Genomic DNA, 17481 nt, shown 5'->3' on the forward strand with positions numbered 1-17481 from the left:
TGTCCATGCTTCATGAACTTGGATGTGTTTACAGCAACCAACACCATGAACCATACAGAGACAAACTGTCAAAAAAAATATACAGGAAACCCACTCCAACTACACACACAATAGACAACGAATCTAATCACCAGACCACATACAATTTAGCAGGACTAAACACTATGATATCAATGAACAAAATAGATTTTAACAACAAAATACAAATAATAAAACAAATCACAGAAGGAAATATCCATCCACCCAGCACACTGACTGTTTATTAAGTAAACAATGAAAACGAGTAAACAAACCCCATCTGAAAATGATAAATACATACTGTATTTGCTCGCATATAAATCGCACCTTTTTTAAAAACAAAAATAAGTGTGATTATTTTCAGTATGTGACATATGGGGGGATTTGTGTGTGAAATATTGTATTACAAAAAAAAGAAAAAGGTAAAATTTGCATTAGGCTATTGAAACATGACCACTGTCATACCTACGTTATTCAATGTCACTGCCTTTGACGCAAGTGTGATAAACAGATATAACTTGAAAACAATATTCTCTCACCCATGGGTAAATAATGCAAGTATTGAGCTTGAATTATTATTATTATAATTATTATTATTATTATTATTATTATTATTATTATTATTATTATTATTATTATTATTATTATTATTATTATTATTATTATTATGACTTGTGATGTACATCCACTTATTAGTTACATTATTAGTTAGCATTATTTGTGAGGTTATGTCATGAAACATTTGCTGTATATAGATATTTATATGATTTTAGTTAATGTAAGAACCAGTAATTAATATTAAAGAATTTATTATTACCTGTATATATGATTTGTAATCCACTACAGAATTGTGAAACACACTGTAACATCCAGAATGGTACTGGGTAGACGAGAACTCTGTAGAATTTTCTGCGTATTATATCTGGGCCTTAAGCACTCTACAATTTATGAAAAAATGGTTCTTTCTAGACGTCTGTCCAGGCAGAGATATAAAGAGGTGGTCTTGAAGGTAGATACAAGTTACTGTTTAGTTGGAATTATGGTTTAATAGGAGTTATACTTGTGACCACGTTTTATGACATGCTTGTAAGCAGTCAATTGTTTTACCATGTGGTGTGTACGCAGTGATAGGCAGTTGTTAAAATGGCAGTTTGTTGATGCGAGTGTTTTGTTTGTGACAGCAATGATTGAGGTTATGTGTATGTTTATGTGAAGTTAAGGTGAAATAAATAAGTGTGCCAACTGACAGCATTTTGTGTGCATCTTTGTGGATATTTTACCTTCAATCTCTGAGCTATTCTCGCATGCATCATTTTGGTCACCATCCCATACTGCATCACCACGACTTCTGTCCAATGCATTTGCGATGCCCGTCTCACTTTCAGATTCAAACAGCTGATTCTTCCTTTAATTGCTAGTTTGTGCGCTTTGAAATGTAGCATCTCATCTGGGATACTAAAGCCTTTTGCAATTCTGTATTGTAATGAAGCAACTCGTCTTCCAGCTAAGGAAACTTACCAGTTTTCGGCCCTCTGAATGCCGTACGTGTTTGGTTGGTGGTTTCTAGCGCAGCTTCCTGTTTACGCCAGTAGCAAACATTAAATTCAGTCACACTGAATTCTCAACTGGCAGTTCTGATAACATGTTCTTCAGCATATTTTATCACTTTGAGTTTAAGCCCAGCCGTATAACCTCCACATTTCTCCATAACTTAAAGTTCAACCTACACAAGAAAATTTAACTGAGAAACAACAATGAAACGTGAAGACAGAATACTGGTACTTGTCGGCAATACAAAAGATGGACGATACCCAATACTATAATCAGTAGCGTAGCCAGGATTTCAGTTTTGGGGGGCTTAATGGTAGGTCTTCATCCAGAATTTTATTTTGGTGGGTGTCCAAACTTCCAGAGAGTTTAGGTTGTATGGAATACCTTATAAGGAAATGAGTGTCCTTGGTTCCTAGTTAGAGTCGTGTGGATTGTAGAAACTAATAATAATATACATGCTTAGTAAAACTACATTTGTTAAAACTCCTAGAGTTGTCTGGACTCTTTGGACACTCCCCCCCTCCCCACCTCTGGATACACTCTCGTCTTCATCTATTATTTCCTTCCCAACATAACTGCAGCATTTCATATACTCCGAATACAAGTGAAATGAATGCAAGAATAAACTGAGTAAAGATGCAATATCCTGGTCTAGAATAAATACGATAATTTTATTGCAATAATGGTCATGTGGTAAGCTATAAAGAAGTAACAATTTATACGAAGAATGTGGCAAAGAAAAAAACCTCTCTCTCTCTATACTTACATAGAATGTAAAGGGTATGGGTATAGATATTTTGTTAGTTGGTAAAGAAAAACATATATCAATGTATGCTAGGTAGGGTTTACCTCGTTCTATTACTTTCCCTCGCAGCCGCTGGGATACAGAATATAGTAGTATAAAGTTACAGTTGTTTTGTGACGCTAATATACGTATGTGCAGTTTTCATGTTTTGTCCTTTACGAATTACTTCGGCATGATCAATGGCTAACAATGTTGATATTGCAGCTTCTGTGTACTAATTTATCAGGTATATAATTTCAAGTTTATGATTATCCGCCTCACCCCCGCCTGATGACATTCTCACTTGGGCACTGCTTCTATCCATCTTTTTGACTTGAAATTACGTGTTACACAACAGAAGGGGATCGCAGGTAATGAGGGGGCACTGAACCTGTTTACTATGGCAGTCAAGCTATCGCCTTCTCCCAAAACAGTATTCCTTTGCTCCCCAAAATAAGTTTTGCATGTTACAAAAGTATGATTGTATATTGTTTTGTAACATCGTTCCTGACTGCTACAAGAAATATTTATACTCATACCCTTGCACCTTGTATATCAGTACATTGTTTAAGAACAAACAGTTTACCTCTAAGAAAGAGGTAATCTTTGAGCACTATGTCCATAATGTTTCACAACCTTGCCAATATCCACATTGATATCTCTATGTACTGCCATGAGTTCAAGAGCCGTCAGCCTTTCCTCACCGGTTTTACTTCTCAAATATGTCTTTAGCCTCTTCAGGGTGGAGAAGCTTCTCTCCACAGATGCTGTAGTTACTGGAATAACAGCCTGGATTGTAAGAAGAGTAGCAATGTTTGGAAAAGAGGTCTTGTCGATTTCTTTCAGAACTTCAATCATAGTCTTTGATTGATTTTCTGATGAGATTCTGCATTTCAGCTTCCACAAATGCCACTCCACCTCCAGAATGCCTTTGTTTGCATTTTCAAGATTGCTTTTGTAAAATTCAATCGCCTTCATAGAGTCACCAAAATCTTTCTTAACCGCATATTTTGGCAATAGACATTCCAAACTGAGTAAAGTTTTAACACGTAGTGCGACTGCTTGGTAGACTGATTCCCCAGGGGTGTGTAATTCTCAAGATTAGCCTTGTTCTATGGTTTGTAACCCTGGAGCCAGTGCTAGTATATGGTAGCCTGTGCCAGTGGCGTATTTATGGGGGATGGTACTTTTTTTGGTGTAAAGTTCATCCCAAATACCAGTTCTTAACAGATACTGGAGCGTCGGAAGTTTATCCCGCAGGAGAATTTTTAACGTGCCAGAAGCCAATGACATGGAGCTGTTGCAATTACAACACACTTTTAAGCGCCACCAACCCAAGACTGGATTTGAACCTGCAAACTCAGACTCAGAAGGACAGCGACTCAACCAACTGAGCCACATGAAAAGGAAGCATTTGTAATTATTGTTACAAATAGGTACAGTTATTATTTTTACAAAGGTTTTATGAGGAGCATTTATTAAGATGTACATTTTCCAACTGTCCTAAATGCACGAGACTGGGCGGAACAATTACCTGGAAACTAAGGAGCCTTGTAGGGATGTGACTTAAGGCATCCTGCATTTGATTCCCTGTACTGACAGAGTTAAGAAAGGAATGGGATGGGAAAGATACAGCCTTGTTTGTGGGTGCAATAGAGTTGGCCTTGAGTCCCCCATAATCAAAATATCTGTGACACACTTCACCTTCACGGGGTGTAGACCAAAGTGGTTCCTTTTTAAAAAGACAAATTAATTAAATGAAGATTCTGCTTCCTCACAAAAGAACAACGATATTATTAATTTTACAATCAGTATCAATAATGCAGCTGCTTTATGTTAACAGTACAGAAGCTATGATTTTGATTGTTGGATATAATTACATTGTAACAATCAAAACCACCAATATTTATTGAAGATCCGTCACTGCACTCAGCAGGACCGGCTTTTCATATCCCCCTCTCGAGGTAAAGTATTATCCACACTACGGTACTGGCCTGGATTTATACCCCACCCACTGAGTATGCCACTGAATCCACTCACAATTTAAGGTACAAGGTAAGCCCAAAGAATGGTTGGATACTCAAAATATACCACCATAAATGATGTCGTATTGATTTGAAAGTACTAAAAAAAAATAAGCAAGCTTAGGGCTCATGGGATTTTAAATCTTATAATCATTAGCGACAGGATCTACGGTTTAAGTAGACTCCAGATCAACAAAATGTGACTTCCCGTTTCAAAACTTTTGCATGCACTAACTGCGATTCAAACCTCAGCCGTCTTGATGAGAACATAGAACCATTGGAACTGAGCTATGACGCCCGCCGATTACGAAATAGTTACCTGCACTTTTGATGGTGCTATTTGAATTTCCTCAATCCCCAGGCATCTGACAAAACAGACAGGCCTACCTATAGAACTTATGCACACATCTGCGATCATATCTTGCTACTACATGCTAGTGCTGCTGTTAGAACACAATACTTTTTCATAACTTACTGAGGATGTACATAGTTTTGGCTCCTTTATGACAAAACGGTCCATCTTGAAAAATGTCACTAATATGACACTAAATTAACTAACGTGCAGCTCACAATCCTGTCACAGTCTTCCCAACACTGCAAGTTAAATACAGCACATCTCTCAAGAACGGTACAACCCGACAATCGCGATCACGTGACATTGTTTCCAGGAACCGACTTTATACAAAAGCTGACACGATGTTGTAAGGTAGCAACTGTTTCTGGCCGTGGCTTCTGTTATCTCAGTGGTCACGTTCTGGCTCCCTACTTGCTAATTGCCCTTCTCCTCATCTTTTGACATTTGTCAACACGTGGTTATATTCCCAATTCTGAGACTTCTACGGGGGAATATCCCTGCACATCAGAATGCTAAGTGCTTTCCTTCCATTCAAGCTCCTTCAAGCGGTACAGATATGGAGAATTATGTATGGCCCTCCTGCGCCTTGCTAGTAGATCTGTGTTACGTTAAGAAATGTGGGTAAGTGGTTCCACCTATTCAGTTGAATAGTATTGAATAGGTGGAATCACTTACCCATGTTTCTTAATATAAATCTTGATTCAATATGGACAAAAAATGAAATTCTTGGCATTAAGTAGATTTGTTGTCACTACGTTAATTTAACATTTCTACGTAAGTTCTTAATTTGTTAGTACCGCACGTAAAGTAACGGTTGATCCTCGCTCTAGTTTCAGGAAATATTTTGGCGGGAACCCAGCATCCCTGGACCCCACCTGGCTACGCCAGTGATTGTGATCACTTGACTGCCTGGGCAGGGAAACACTCACAGATCACGTGATCAGCTCTGCCAGACAGGTAGCGATAAGCATATTGAAAAAGACGGAAGAGTGAGAGGGATGGCTAAGTGTGACTGACTGGCTAGGAATGTGGCCTTGGTGTGGGGATTTGCGAGTTTGGTATTTTTGTTACAACAGCTAACCTCAACTGTTCTGCAGGTAGAAAGAAATGCAGCTTCTTCTTGTACTGTCAAGTACAAAGTACCATAACAACAGTTGGTACAGTTCTGATATTTAATTTAGGTACGTCCACAGAATACCCAATCTTTATTTCATGTATGTACTGTAAGTTTTTATGACGTCAGAAAGTAATGCGAGTTATGGGTGGGGATTATTTTTCTGCAATTTCAAATGTTAAATATGGGATGCGAAATATACCCAGTGATGAATAATATGTGAGCAAATATGGTTGTTCTTAATTTTGTTAACAAAAACTTGTAGAAAATAGCAAACATATTCGACAAGCAAGGCTTTAGAATAGCATTTAGAATAAAGAACACATTGCAAAAACAAATTAACAAATGCAATCTAAACAATAACAACAATTTTTCCATATCGCAAATATATCAACTCAAATGTCAAGAGCCAAGTTGTAATGCCACAAATGTCAGGCAAACAAAACCTAAATTCCACACCAGGTACAAAGAACACAAAAACACGATTAGACACAACAGACACTCAGCCTTCTGTGAACACATACATGTGAACAATGATACAGATCTTAACATATTACACATCAAAAATAATAGGAAATTATTAAATATAAAGGAGGCAATAGAAATAAACATCATGGAAAAATCCAAACAGAATAACTTCAACGATCACACACATGTAAAGGATTCTCCATTATTCATTCTACTAAATTAAGTACCATGTCAAAAACAGTTTCAAATAATAATAATAATAATAATAATAATAATAATAATAATAATAATAATCATCATCATCATCATCATCATCTTTTCTATATCCACCCATTCATGCCCACACCTTCTTTCACCTCTGCGTTCCACAGAATTCTTGTAATAATAATAATAATAATAATAATAATAATAATAATAATAATAATAATAATAATAATAATAATAATAATAATAATAATAATAATAATATATTATTTATAATATTATAATATTATTTATTATATATTATTGTTTACATATTTTACACCCACATTGGAGCACTTAAATCAATACATATGAGTTAATTTCTTCTTTTTCTTCTCCCAGAACTTTCTCATCCTCTCCGACCTGGAAGCCCTTTGTGTGTCCGATATAGTATATTGTTTCCATAATATATTATTATTATTATTATTATTATTGTTGTTGTTGTTGTTGTACCAGAGGTATACCCGCTCCGTGAATTTAAATTACCATAAGTGTCTTTTAGAAGGCCATCTATAACATGAACAATGAAACTTGTTTTGGAAGAAGTTTGAACATTCATCAACAGATGTCTCTACTATCAACTTAGGTGCTCCCTCTGATGACAGGATGGGCAATTAATTTTCAAGAGAAATTTTGTAAACATTGGTTTCCTAAACTGTGTTGTTTGTAGAATGTTTTTGGTGTTCTAATGTTATCAGCACTTCTACCTCTTCCCGCCAGCTTAAAATTGTAGCCAATAGGAAATTATGTACATTTATTTATTAAGTAACCAATCACGGTTTTTGATACTTATTTGATTGTCCAATGGAAATTGTGGGTTCATCAGGGCTACAGCCCAGAGAAATCTGGAACCTTCCTCTCAGCTATAAAAGCTGGGACCATTGGGGCCATGTTGTCTTATGATCAGTCCAGTCCAGCAGTAGAGTGTGTTAGTAGAAGAGGCAGGGGAGGACTTGCCTCATCCATCTCCAGAAGGTCCACCAGCTCAAGGTAATGGCAGTCATATTTTGATCATGTAGTCTCAGAAAAATCTAAAACGGTCTGACACCGAGGTTAGCCGGTTCGAGTCCCGTTGGTCGAAAAATTTTCACGATCAGAATGTTGGCCGGCAGGGTAGGGGAGGTGGTGGTATATAATTTCTAATCACTAGATTGCGTGCCAAAAGCCTGGATTAAATTCCAAACCTCTCCGCAGTGCTCATATGGAGTGAGGGCATATGACGCTGTTGATGGTGATTCGTCCATTGGATGGCAACGTTAAGCTTGAGAAGACCCCTTGGTGCTATTTGACAGGAGTAGGCTATGTGCCGGCACCGAGTTTCACCCTCTCCCAACTATCATATATCATGTCATTCATTTCATCTCATTAACTCCTCTGATGAGGTTGACGTCAGGAAGGGCATCCGGTCATAAAAACCTACCATGACAGATTCATCTCATCTCATACCCGACCCCGTAGGAAAACGGGACAAGGGTTGGACAAACAATAGTCTCACAAACTTAACTTGAGGGGAAGGTTTCAACATTCTTTCTTAATGTAATCTGAATGGAAATTCTAAGTTCCCAAGGAGGGAATCAGATATTTTTCCACCAATAGAGCATGTCAAAAAACAGATCAGATGTAAGGCTTTTCAGGCGTTTGCTCTATCAACCAGCGTTTCGTCTTAGGTCTGACACTAGACTCATCAGAGTGGGATGTATCAGACCCCACCCACTGACGCTGGGGTGTATGCAGGTGAACTTATCAGAAGCTGTGTAAATTCTACATCTTGTTTAAGATCTTAATTTAACTTAGGGAATAAGGAGTGGGAACCCTCTTATATTCCCCTTCAACCTGCTTTTGAGGTGACTATGATTTCGTAAACGTTATTTTTATCTTTTCCTTGTAAACTTTCTCTACATCTAGTCACCTCCGTATTATAGGCTTAGCCTCTGAAATTTAGGGCCATCAGCCCAAATAGGATGTTAGGTATCTGTCAAGTGTATTTTGGAGGAGTGCAAGTGTTTACCTCCTAACATTTTGATTTTCAGCCATTAACTTCAACCTTTTCTTTTTTAACTAAGGCCATGGTAAAATGGGTACTTGTTACCCCTGTTAACGTTAACTTCCATTATTCATTTCCTTTCAAATGTAACTGTTGAGCAGATAAGACAGTGAATACTGTTTGGTTTAGGTAAAATGTAGATTGTGCTTTTACAAGGCCTGAACTTGTCAAATTTGGAGAAATGACTCCTAGAGAGTATTGTGTGGAACAAAGACGTCCTTCTGTGGGTGGGGGCGGTAGAATAACACCCATGATATCCCCTGCCTGTCGTAAGAGGCGACTAAAAGGGGCCCAGGGGATCTGAACTTTGGAGCGTGTATTGGCAACCACGGGGCACTTAGCTGAGTCCTGCATTGCTTCCACTTACTTGTGCCAGGCTCCTCACATTCATCTATCCTATCCGATCTCTCTTGGTCGACTCTTGTTCATTTCCGACCCCGACGCTATTAGGTTTGCGAGGGCTAGGGAGTCTTTCATTTTCACGCCCTTCATGGTCCTTGTCTTCCTATGGCCGATACCTTCATTTTTTGAAGTGTTGGACCCCTTCCATTTCTTCTCTCTGATTAGTGTTATATAGAGGTTGGTTGCCTAGTTGTACTTCCTCTTAAAACAATAATCACCGAGCTCGATAGCTGCAGTCGCTTAAGTGCAGCCAGTATCCAGTACAGTATCCAGTATTCGGGAGACAGTAGGTTCGAACCCCACTGCCGGCAGCCCTGAAGATGGTCTTCCGTGGTTTCCCATTTTCACACCAGGCAAATGCTGGGGCTGAACCTTAATTAAGGCCACGGCTGCTTCCTTCCCACTCCTAGCTCTTGCCTGTCCCATCATCGCCATAAGACCTATCTGTTTAAACCTAAGAATTTCATGTTTTGTCCGTATTGAACTGAGAATGGATGATAGGAAAACTTTAAAACAGTCCACCTTTTCAATGTTCTATAACATTTTTGTATTGAAAAGGTGGACCGTTTTAAAGTTTTCCTATCATCCAAGACCTATCTGTGTCGGTGCGACATAAAGCAGCTAGCAAAAAAATTAAAAACAATAATCACCACCACCAACACCTGGAGCAAAGATGCTCTTTCCTACTGTTGTAAATTTTGGAGCCCAGTTTCCTTGAGGAGTTTTTGAAGGGAGCAGTAGTGCTCTTGGTGAAGTGGTAACAGGGGTGCTTCAACCTCATGTTGTTAAGTTATGTTGTCTGTTCTAAACTTTTCTCGAGCACCTGAGTTAAACTTTTATACCTGACTATTTGTTATTGCTTAGCAAAGTGTAAAAACTGAAAAGAAAAAACCTAGGAAAGAAATATATTCAGAATTTTAAAGTTTTAAATTACTATTTAATCTTTTCTATATCCACCATTCATGCCTACACCTTACTTCACCTCTGCATTTCACAGAATGACAACAACAACAACAACAACAACAACAACAACAACAACAACAGCAGCAGCAGCAGCAGCAACAACAACAACAACAGCAACAAAAACAACAACAACAATAATGAGGAAGTAGAAAAATAACACCAACAATATTTCCACAAAAGCCAATCACATCCCTTGAGCATGACGCAGCTTAAAGTTACCAGTAAGCAAGCCAACTGGCAAGATGCTAGGAACAAAGCAATACAGTCCAAGATGGACCAATGAATAGAGAGGAAGCACCAAAGGAGTCCCCATTGTTAAGATAAGTTCATAAATTGACATCATTATTAAGAAAGTATACACAGAATTTTATCACAAATATTTTTATATTTTTCTTAATATTCATCAATTCTATGAAAAATTAAAATTAAAAGTATGATTTGATATATGAAGGCCATTGTTTTTGCAAGTTCTAATAGGCCATAAATAATAGATGTATTGAGATAAGATGATTTTATTACCAAAATATTTGTACATTCCTACTTATTTTTCTACATAGTCACCATGAAGGTTGAGGCATTTGTCATAACGACAGACCAACTTTCCCACCCTCTGCAATGAAGTCTGCAAGCAGTGAGTTCAGATAGGTCCTTACACTGTCTTGAAGCTCATCGTGGTAGCGAAGCAGTGTCCACCAAACCATGCCTTCATTTCTCGAAAGAGGTGATAGTCACTGGGTGCTAAGTCTGGACTGTAAGGTGGGTGGTCAAAGACTTTCCACTTGAACTTTTGTAGAAGTTCCGTCCCTGACTACCTTCATCATGGACGTCTGTTCGACCATCGGCAAATTTCCTACACCATTTTCTCACAGCACTGTCACTCATAGAGTGTTTACTGAACACTTCACTCATCCTGTGATGAATTTCAGCAGCACTGCATCCTTCAGCTTGAAGGAGATGAATCACACTTCACAACTCACAATTGACAGGAGCATCGATCATTGTGGCCATCGTTACTCGCCCGTAGATCGGCGATGACTGAGGGATTGAAGCCAGCACTGGTGACAGTTGTAGCGAGTGAGTGGCGCAATCGTACAATGCGCAGACCTGCTTCCTGCCACTATGCAATTTACTTTTAGAAACAAACGTAAGTTAAAACAAACAGCCCTCATAATCTGATTATGTTCTTTCATGAATGAAATATTGAGCCATACCCTGACGGACCATATGAGATATCAAGTCATATATTTGGCATAATAAATAATTATATAAATGTGGATTTCAGTCCAGCATTGGAAAAGTAGCAGATTACAGAACAGTTGAGACCGGAAGTCCTGGAGTCGTAATGCCGCTGTATGGTTCGCGAAGCTTGCTTGCGCATGTGGGAAATGTTCAACTTTACCAAGAGTTAGCACATCCCGACACATGAAGAATTCGTTGGCCACGAGGAGTGTTCAGCCAATTAGGAAGCAAGGGTGTGGCTAATATGAATTCTGGACCACGCAGAATTAAAATCCCAGGTTGACCAACATCGATATCTGTGTGATGTGTGCAGCGAGGAAGAGAAGTCAGTTCTGTTTTTTGAGGTCTTTCCACAGGTCTGAGAGCGAGAAATAGTAAGGAGTAAATTATAACAATTATTTGAGTCGTAATTAAGTTATCAGGAGTGCGTCTGATATTAATTTTAGCAAATTATAAAGTCATTGTGTGTGACGAAGACTCTGATTGGTTGAGTAGTTGAACATACTGGGAATCCTCTAGCCACATCGGCATTGGCTATGTTACTTAAGCGCCCCACCTGTTAAGAGCGTTCTTCTTATTGTCTGTGCTGTCGTGAAATGAGCATTGCTCCGTACTTCTCCTTTATCTGTGTTGTACTACAATGTGCACAGAACGCATGCATGCTGCCACGTGGGCAGAAGTCTAACACTGTTAGGTCGCACTGACCTAAGATAGTGGATTTATTCTTGAGGATAGTGCTTCGTAAACTGGGTGCAGTTATAAGTCACCAACTGCGCTAAGTCGCAAGTTCTTATGTTAAAGTAACAGACGGTAATGTTAGCCGCAGACTGGTAACTCAGTGAGAGACGCTCATCCACACTGTACTTTCGGGGCGGTTGCGAATCTCGAAAGACTTTCGTATCGAACCGCGAGCTGCTCCAAATTACTATATTTAAACCCTTAACATTTATTCTGCAGTGAGTATTACGTGTGGTTTGTGTTTTGGTGTTAATATTGGCCTTAATTTACTGCTAACAAAGGGTTTATTCAGCAATGTGCATGGAGAGCGGTGAAGAGATATTGATCAGAATTTGTGTGTTGCTGTTATACAGGAACTAACCTCAAGAGGATGGCATCGCCTTTAGAAGAAAAAAGATTGTTTCCATGTGTTGAAAACCTGTTGAAAATGGAGTAGACCTCCATCGGTGCAGGGATGTAAGCTGCTACCAGTGTCCAGGGAGTTGCCAAGATAAGACGCATGTATTATAATTAAATGGCATGTTTTATGAATTACGATTAATATTAGCGAGGCTTAGAATAGGGATTTTCTTTAGTGTAATTTTTGCCTGACAGCATGTGTTCATTTTAGATATGGACAGGAGGGGAAAGCATATCTTCTCTTTATTTCTTTTATTTTACAATTAGCTAGATGGGATATTGAGGGAAATGTTAGGATTTATTTGATCTTATTTGTGTGAATTTTGTATGTTATCTAGCTTAAGGTTATTCCCGCGTTTCTTTTTGGTAGAGATGGAAGGATTAGATTGCCAAATCATCAACCTCTTGAGTTATATACTCACGGTATTGAAACAAAATTTTATTTTTTTATTTAGAAAGATTAGTCACAGATAGGATGCATGTTGCATGTATTACAGGAGCTGTGAGACGTGTGGAGCTGTATATGCACCGTTGACTAGAATAGATTCTTCTAATGTGGGTTGTAAACTGTTTTGAACAATGATTAAGAAAGGGAATCGAACCCAGATTTATAATGAGAAAGGCTGATGAGTTTACAAGATATACATGAGCGTTTAATGCATGATGATAAATGAAGTCAATTATGCAGGCAGATTGCATGCCTGAAAATGTTATAAGAATTGTGTGAGGTGAGAATAGGCCTGAGATTGTATTCTGAAATATTATTGAGAATCAGAATTGCCATGAAATAAATGTCAGGCCAGTGAATATGATATGTATGTTGAAGTATAGTAGCATGCTGGCAATATGTACGCTTGTGTATGTGAAGCTATGAGCAGTTGTTGAGATATGAGCTCGCCCTACAGGTTAGCTTATCAGCCAAGGTTATACAGATATCAAAAAAGTGAGGAGCTATTTCCATAATATAATGTTGCAAAACAGTGGCCAAGTTCCCAGAGCAGTCTTGAGTTTTATCATTCTTTTCAGCCCACTGCAAAGCAGGAAATATATGACTGAGGAAGGGCACTAATAGGTACTGAAATGCAGCAAAAGGAACGCAGTGTTGCCCTTTGCTTTCCATGTGTTTATTAAATTATATGTGTGTTTTATGTGATTTCATGATGTTTTTGTTATGTTGTTTTGTTGAGTAATGGGGAACAGCCCGAGTGCTAAGTGTAAGGTTATGGTCAATCTAGTTCTTACTAGATCTTTTGGTGAACCGCGTTTCACGTCGAGTCAGTGTAGTATATAAGTTTTCCCCAACTGATCTGATGTAAATACTTGTGTATTTTAATTGTTTGTTTATTGTAAATATAGTGTAGGGAAATGCCACTAGTATTTTTCGTAATTCATATCATGTACAAATGCGTCTTAAATCACGTTTAAAGGCAATTATCGCAGCAATTACCCTGAATTTCAATCTGTAATATGTGATACTTAAAGTGGTGCTACTCCAAGCGAACAGGAACGTTGGACTATATTGTGTTATTTTGAAACTCGTAAATCTTTAAAGTTGTAATTTGGAACTTTCATTTTATCATTTTAATTGATCTGCATAATTGATCTGCATATTTTATGTTTGTTTACCATTTTCACTTTTGTTGATTTCAATTTCATTTCAATGCTCGTTTCAGTGACGTATTAGTAATTGGATTTTTATTTGTTGTAGTATGATTCAGGGTTATTTTATGTAATAAACTCATCTTACCCCATTTCAGTGTTTCTTGTTCGAGATAAACCCCCATTATTCCTGTCATATACTTAGAGATAAGTGATAAAACTTCGACTATTAGACTTACCCTTGACAACTAACCCACTCTCTGCCCACCTGAGTTAGTCGGATGTTTAATCAGGAAATGGAGGCATCGTCCTAGAGGGTTCCTACCCCTGGGTACGGTACAGTATGTCATTCCAATTTTAATCAAACATTGCCCTTTTTCAGGTTAATCTGTTCATTACATAGTTCCTGCATTAGTTTTGACAGACAATGAACCTTGACTTTTATAGGTTCTAAGTCAAAGATGAAAAGAAATGGCTTTCACCAACATCAAAATATTGAATACCATCATCACATGTGTTGTCTAGAAATTATTTCAATTTTGAAACTTTAATTTTTATCTAATGCTCATGGTTCCAAGTATGCTTCCCAAACTATAGACATATGGAGGGTTACCCCTGTTAATACAAGACATGACTCTGAGCTCACATGCCATTTCTGGAAGCATCTGCATTTTTTTTTTTTTGTTCTGTCTAGTCATTGTGATTTTAGAGAAGTGTCGCGTACAGTCATACCATATCATTGTTAACTCATGGCCTGCCAAATTGCAGATATATGTCAAGGCTACATTGTTGACCTTTCTGATCTGAATTTCTCATTATTAAGGATTGTGTAACAGTGTGAAATGAAAGGTCTTAACACTAGTAAGTCCTCTATAGGCAGTGTGATAAAATTACATCAGAATGGTTTCCCACCAGATACAACAACTTCAAAAAAAACTGCCACGGAAGAGAGTCTGACCCTCTAGGACTCCAGACATCCTTAACCCTCTCGTGCGCACAAGCCTCATATGAGGTCCCAAAATTATGTTTCATTTAGTGCACCGTTCATTTAATATTGTTATGAATTTGTGGAAAAGGATGACTCTGTTCTTCACTTTAGACCTCATGTGAGATGTGATATTAGTTACAACTATATCTATGAGATAACAGCACTTCCTTGCAGCTGCGAAGTTGTAGGCAGTTGTGGCGCTCTTGTTATTTGTGTGTTTCATATGGAGACTAAATTATTGAAATTGATACGTCCTTTACAAATATATGCAACTGATAAGTAAAAATGTTTTATATAGCAGAAAAGCATGCTCTTTCCAATGGTATTAGTATTTTTATTGTACATGCAATTTATTACCATTATTTTGTGTAATAATATAGGGGCCTCATATGAGGTCTAAATGTACGAGAGGTTATGGTTCACAGTCATAACCTCAATTAGAACTACACCATATTGTAGTGTTTTGGTGGAATTTTTTATGCAAACCAAGACAGACTACTGATGTTTCATTCCACATTTGTCATATATTCTCATTTCTATGCATTTAGAACAAAATGGATGAAGAACCAAGGCCGTCTGTAGAAAATGTAGTCTTCACAACGAATGTCACAATATACTCTGCGCCCTATCAGTAATACTTGACAATATGACATACAATTGTTTTTGTAAGACACTGAAGTATTTGCACTTCATTGACAATCAGAACATTCCAGCAGACAATCAATGATCGGCTTATACGTTTATGTCCTATGATTGACCATATCAAGCACATTTTTAGATGTTTGGGAAGTGTGTAAGGAGGTATGGGCCAATATTCTTCTTCCTGTATTCCACTGAAGTCTTCTGTAGTGGAAATTGAGATGTATGGCAATAGTCCATGTCCGTGGCAATCACATCGAGCACAACCAGGTCTGGAGAAAGGGAATCGCCTAGGACAAAAGGTACGTCAAAATCGTCCAAACTTAACTGGGGCAACTCTCCGTATTCCAGGTCAAAACCACTCCACCAAATGATGTGCATGGAGAAAAGCTTTAATACTATATATTTGGAACATTTACTGGAAAATAAACGTTCAAGTGGGACATTTCTTTCAAAGCTAACATTCAGGACAATACTCCTTTTTCATAATGTACACCAGCCCTAATCCTGGAATGAAGTAAGTAAAAAATAATATTGACATTCATACCACTTGTTATGGATCCTGTTCTAGCAGAATATCTGTGCCTGCTCAATCTTGATTCAGCATCTCCATGTTTGGGCGTATCGCTTGTTTTATGCCGTAATCCTTTCTTTTTACTATCATCAGCATCATGTAAAGGAGAAATGCGTGGCTTATCGGATTCTACTAACACCGTACTCTCACTTCTTGGCATAGCAGTACGCATCATGGATGCTCGATGTTTCCTGCTAAGTTCAGGTGTTCCTTTCTTATGCTGCTGCTTTTTGGTTTGTTGCTGTAACATTCAGAATATTTTTGGACATTTCAGATGGATAGTTAATTCTAGTTCTGGTTGAAACATACACAAGCTGTAACCCAATTAAACTGTAATTGTCTTTTAATAATTAAAGTAAATCTGGTCTCATCATCATCCAGAATACATTTCAGAAGAAATTTTATACTTTTTTATTCAAATTTTTTTACTATACAGTTTCTCCTCTATGGCAAAACACAGCAAGGTGTAAGGAGGATAGTAAGCCAAGTAGTATAATCCAATACACTTCCCTCTCTCTCCATTCTTTTTTTTAAACCCTTGACAAGGCATGGTGACAAAACTAACAGCTGGAGAGGTTTTTCTTTTCTTTTTTGAACATGCTGATCGACCATTGACTAGTTACGAAGCCTTGAATAACGACTTTCCAACCTGTGTTTATCAGATGGACCCCACTTGCAGGTTGGCTTGATCATCAAATGCTTTAAGTTTCATTTTGGATCCATATTAACACCAATTAGTTACATATGATTTGGTTTTAAGGGGTCCACCTATTCAGTACGAACACATGTGAATACAACTATATCTTAGTATCAGTTATATCGTCATTTTTTATTTTGGTACCAGTTTTGACCTTTCTGGTTATCATCAGCTGTCATAGTCATTGAATCATATAATATTTCTTCTGAAATGTATTCTGGATGAATCTCTCTAAAATATGATCATCACTGTCAACATCGCTACACAGACTTATTTGGAGTGTTTTATGAGTGTTTATTTTATCTAGAGTTCATGACGAGATTGTTACATGATGTCTGGCAGCATACTACATTCAAATATGAAGTTCTTTATATTTTGCTTTGATATCTTTGAAATTTATAGTATATATTCAGCCATCATGTGATGATTTTACAAACTGTTCATCAATGAACTCCTATATTTTCTTATTATTTATCTTAAATATAATTACTGCTTCCATACATCTTTCTCTCAATTGTATTAATGATAACATAGTTCCTTATTTAAGTGTTGGTAGTGTTTATGTGCTGATAATGGCTCCAAGAGCTGAAGCATGATAACTATTAGATAATCTTCTCAGATTATAGTGTTGTGTATTGATTA

At 37.6% G+C, this 17481-nt stretch overlaps 1 protein-coding gene across 1 annotated transcript in view; it reads right to left on the bottom strand.

The window, feature by feature from the left end:
- LOC136877680 (uncharacterized) overlaps positions 1 to 17481 on the bottom strand; it is a 279154-nt gene that overhangs the window by 193908 nt on the left and 67765 nt on the right. The window contains exon 2 of the mRNA XM_068228702.1: positions 16116 to 16383. Coding sequence (XP_068084803.1) covers positions 16116 to 16383 — 268 coding nt within the window. The remainder of the gene's footprint in view (positions 1 to 16115; positions 16384 to 17481) is intronic.

The sequence above is a fragment of the Anabrus simplex genome, chromosome 7, assembly GCF_040414725.1.
Source record: "Anabrus simplex isolate iqAnaSimp1 chromosome 7, ASM4041472v1, whole genome shotgun sequence".
Lineage (NCBI taxonomy): Eukaryota > Metazoa > Arthropoda > Insecta > Orthoptera > Tettigoniidae > Anabrus > Anabrus simplex.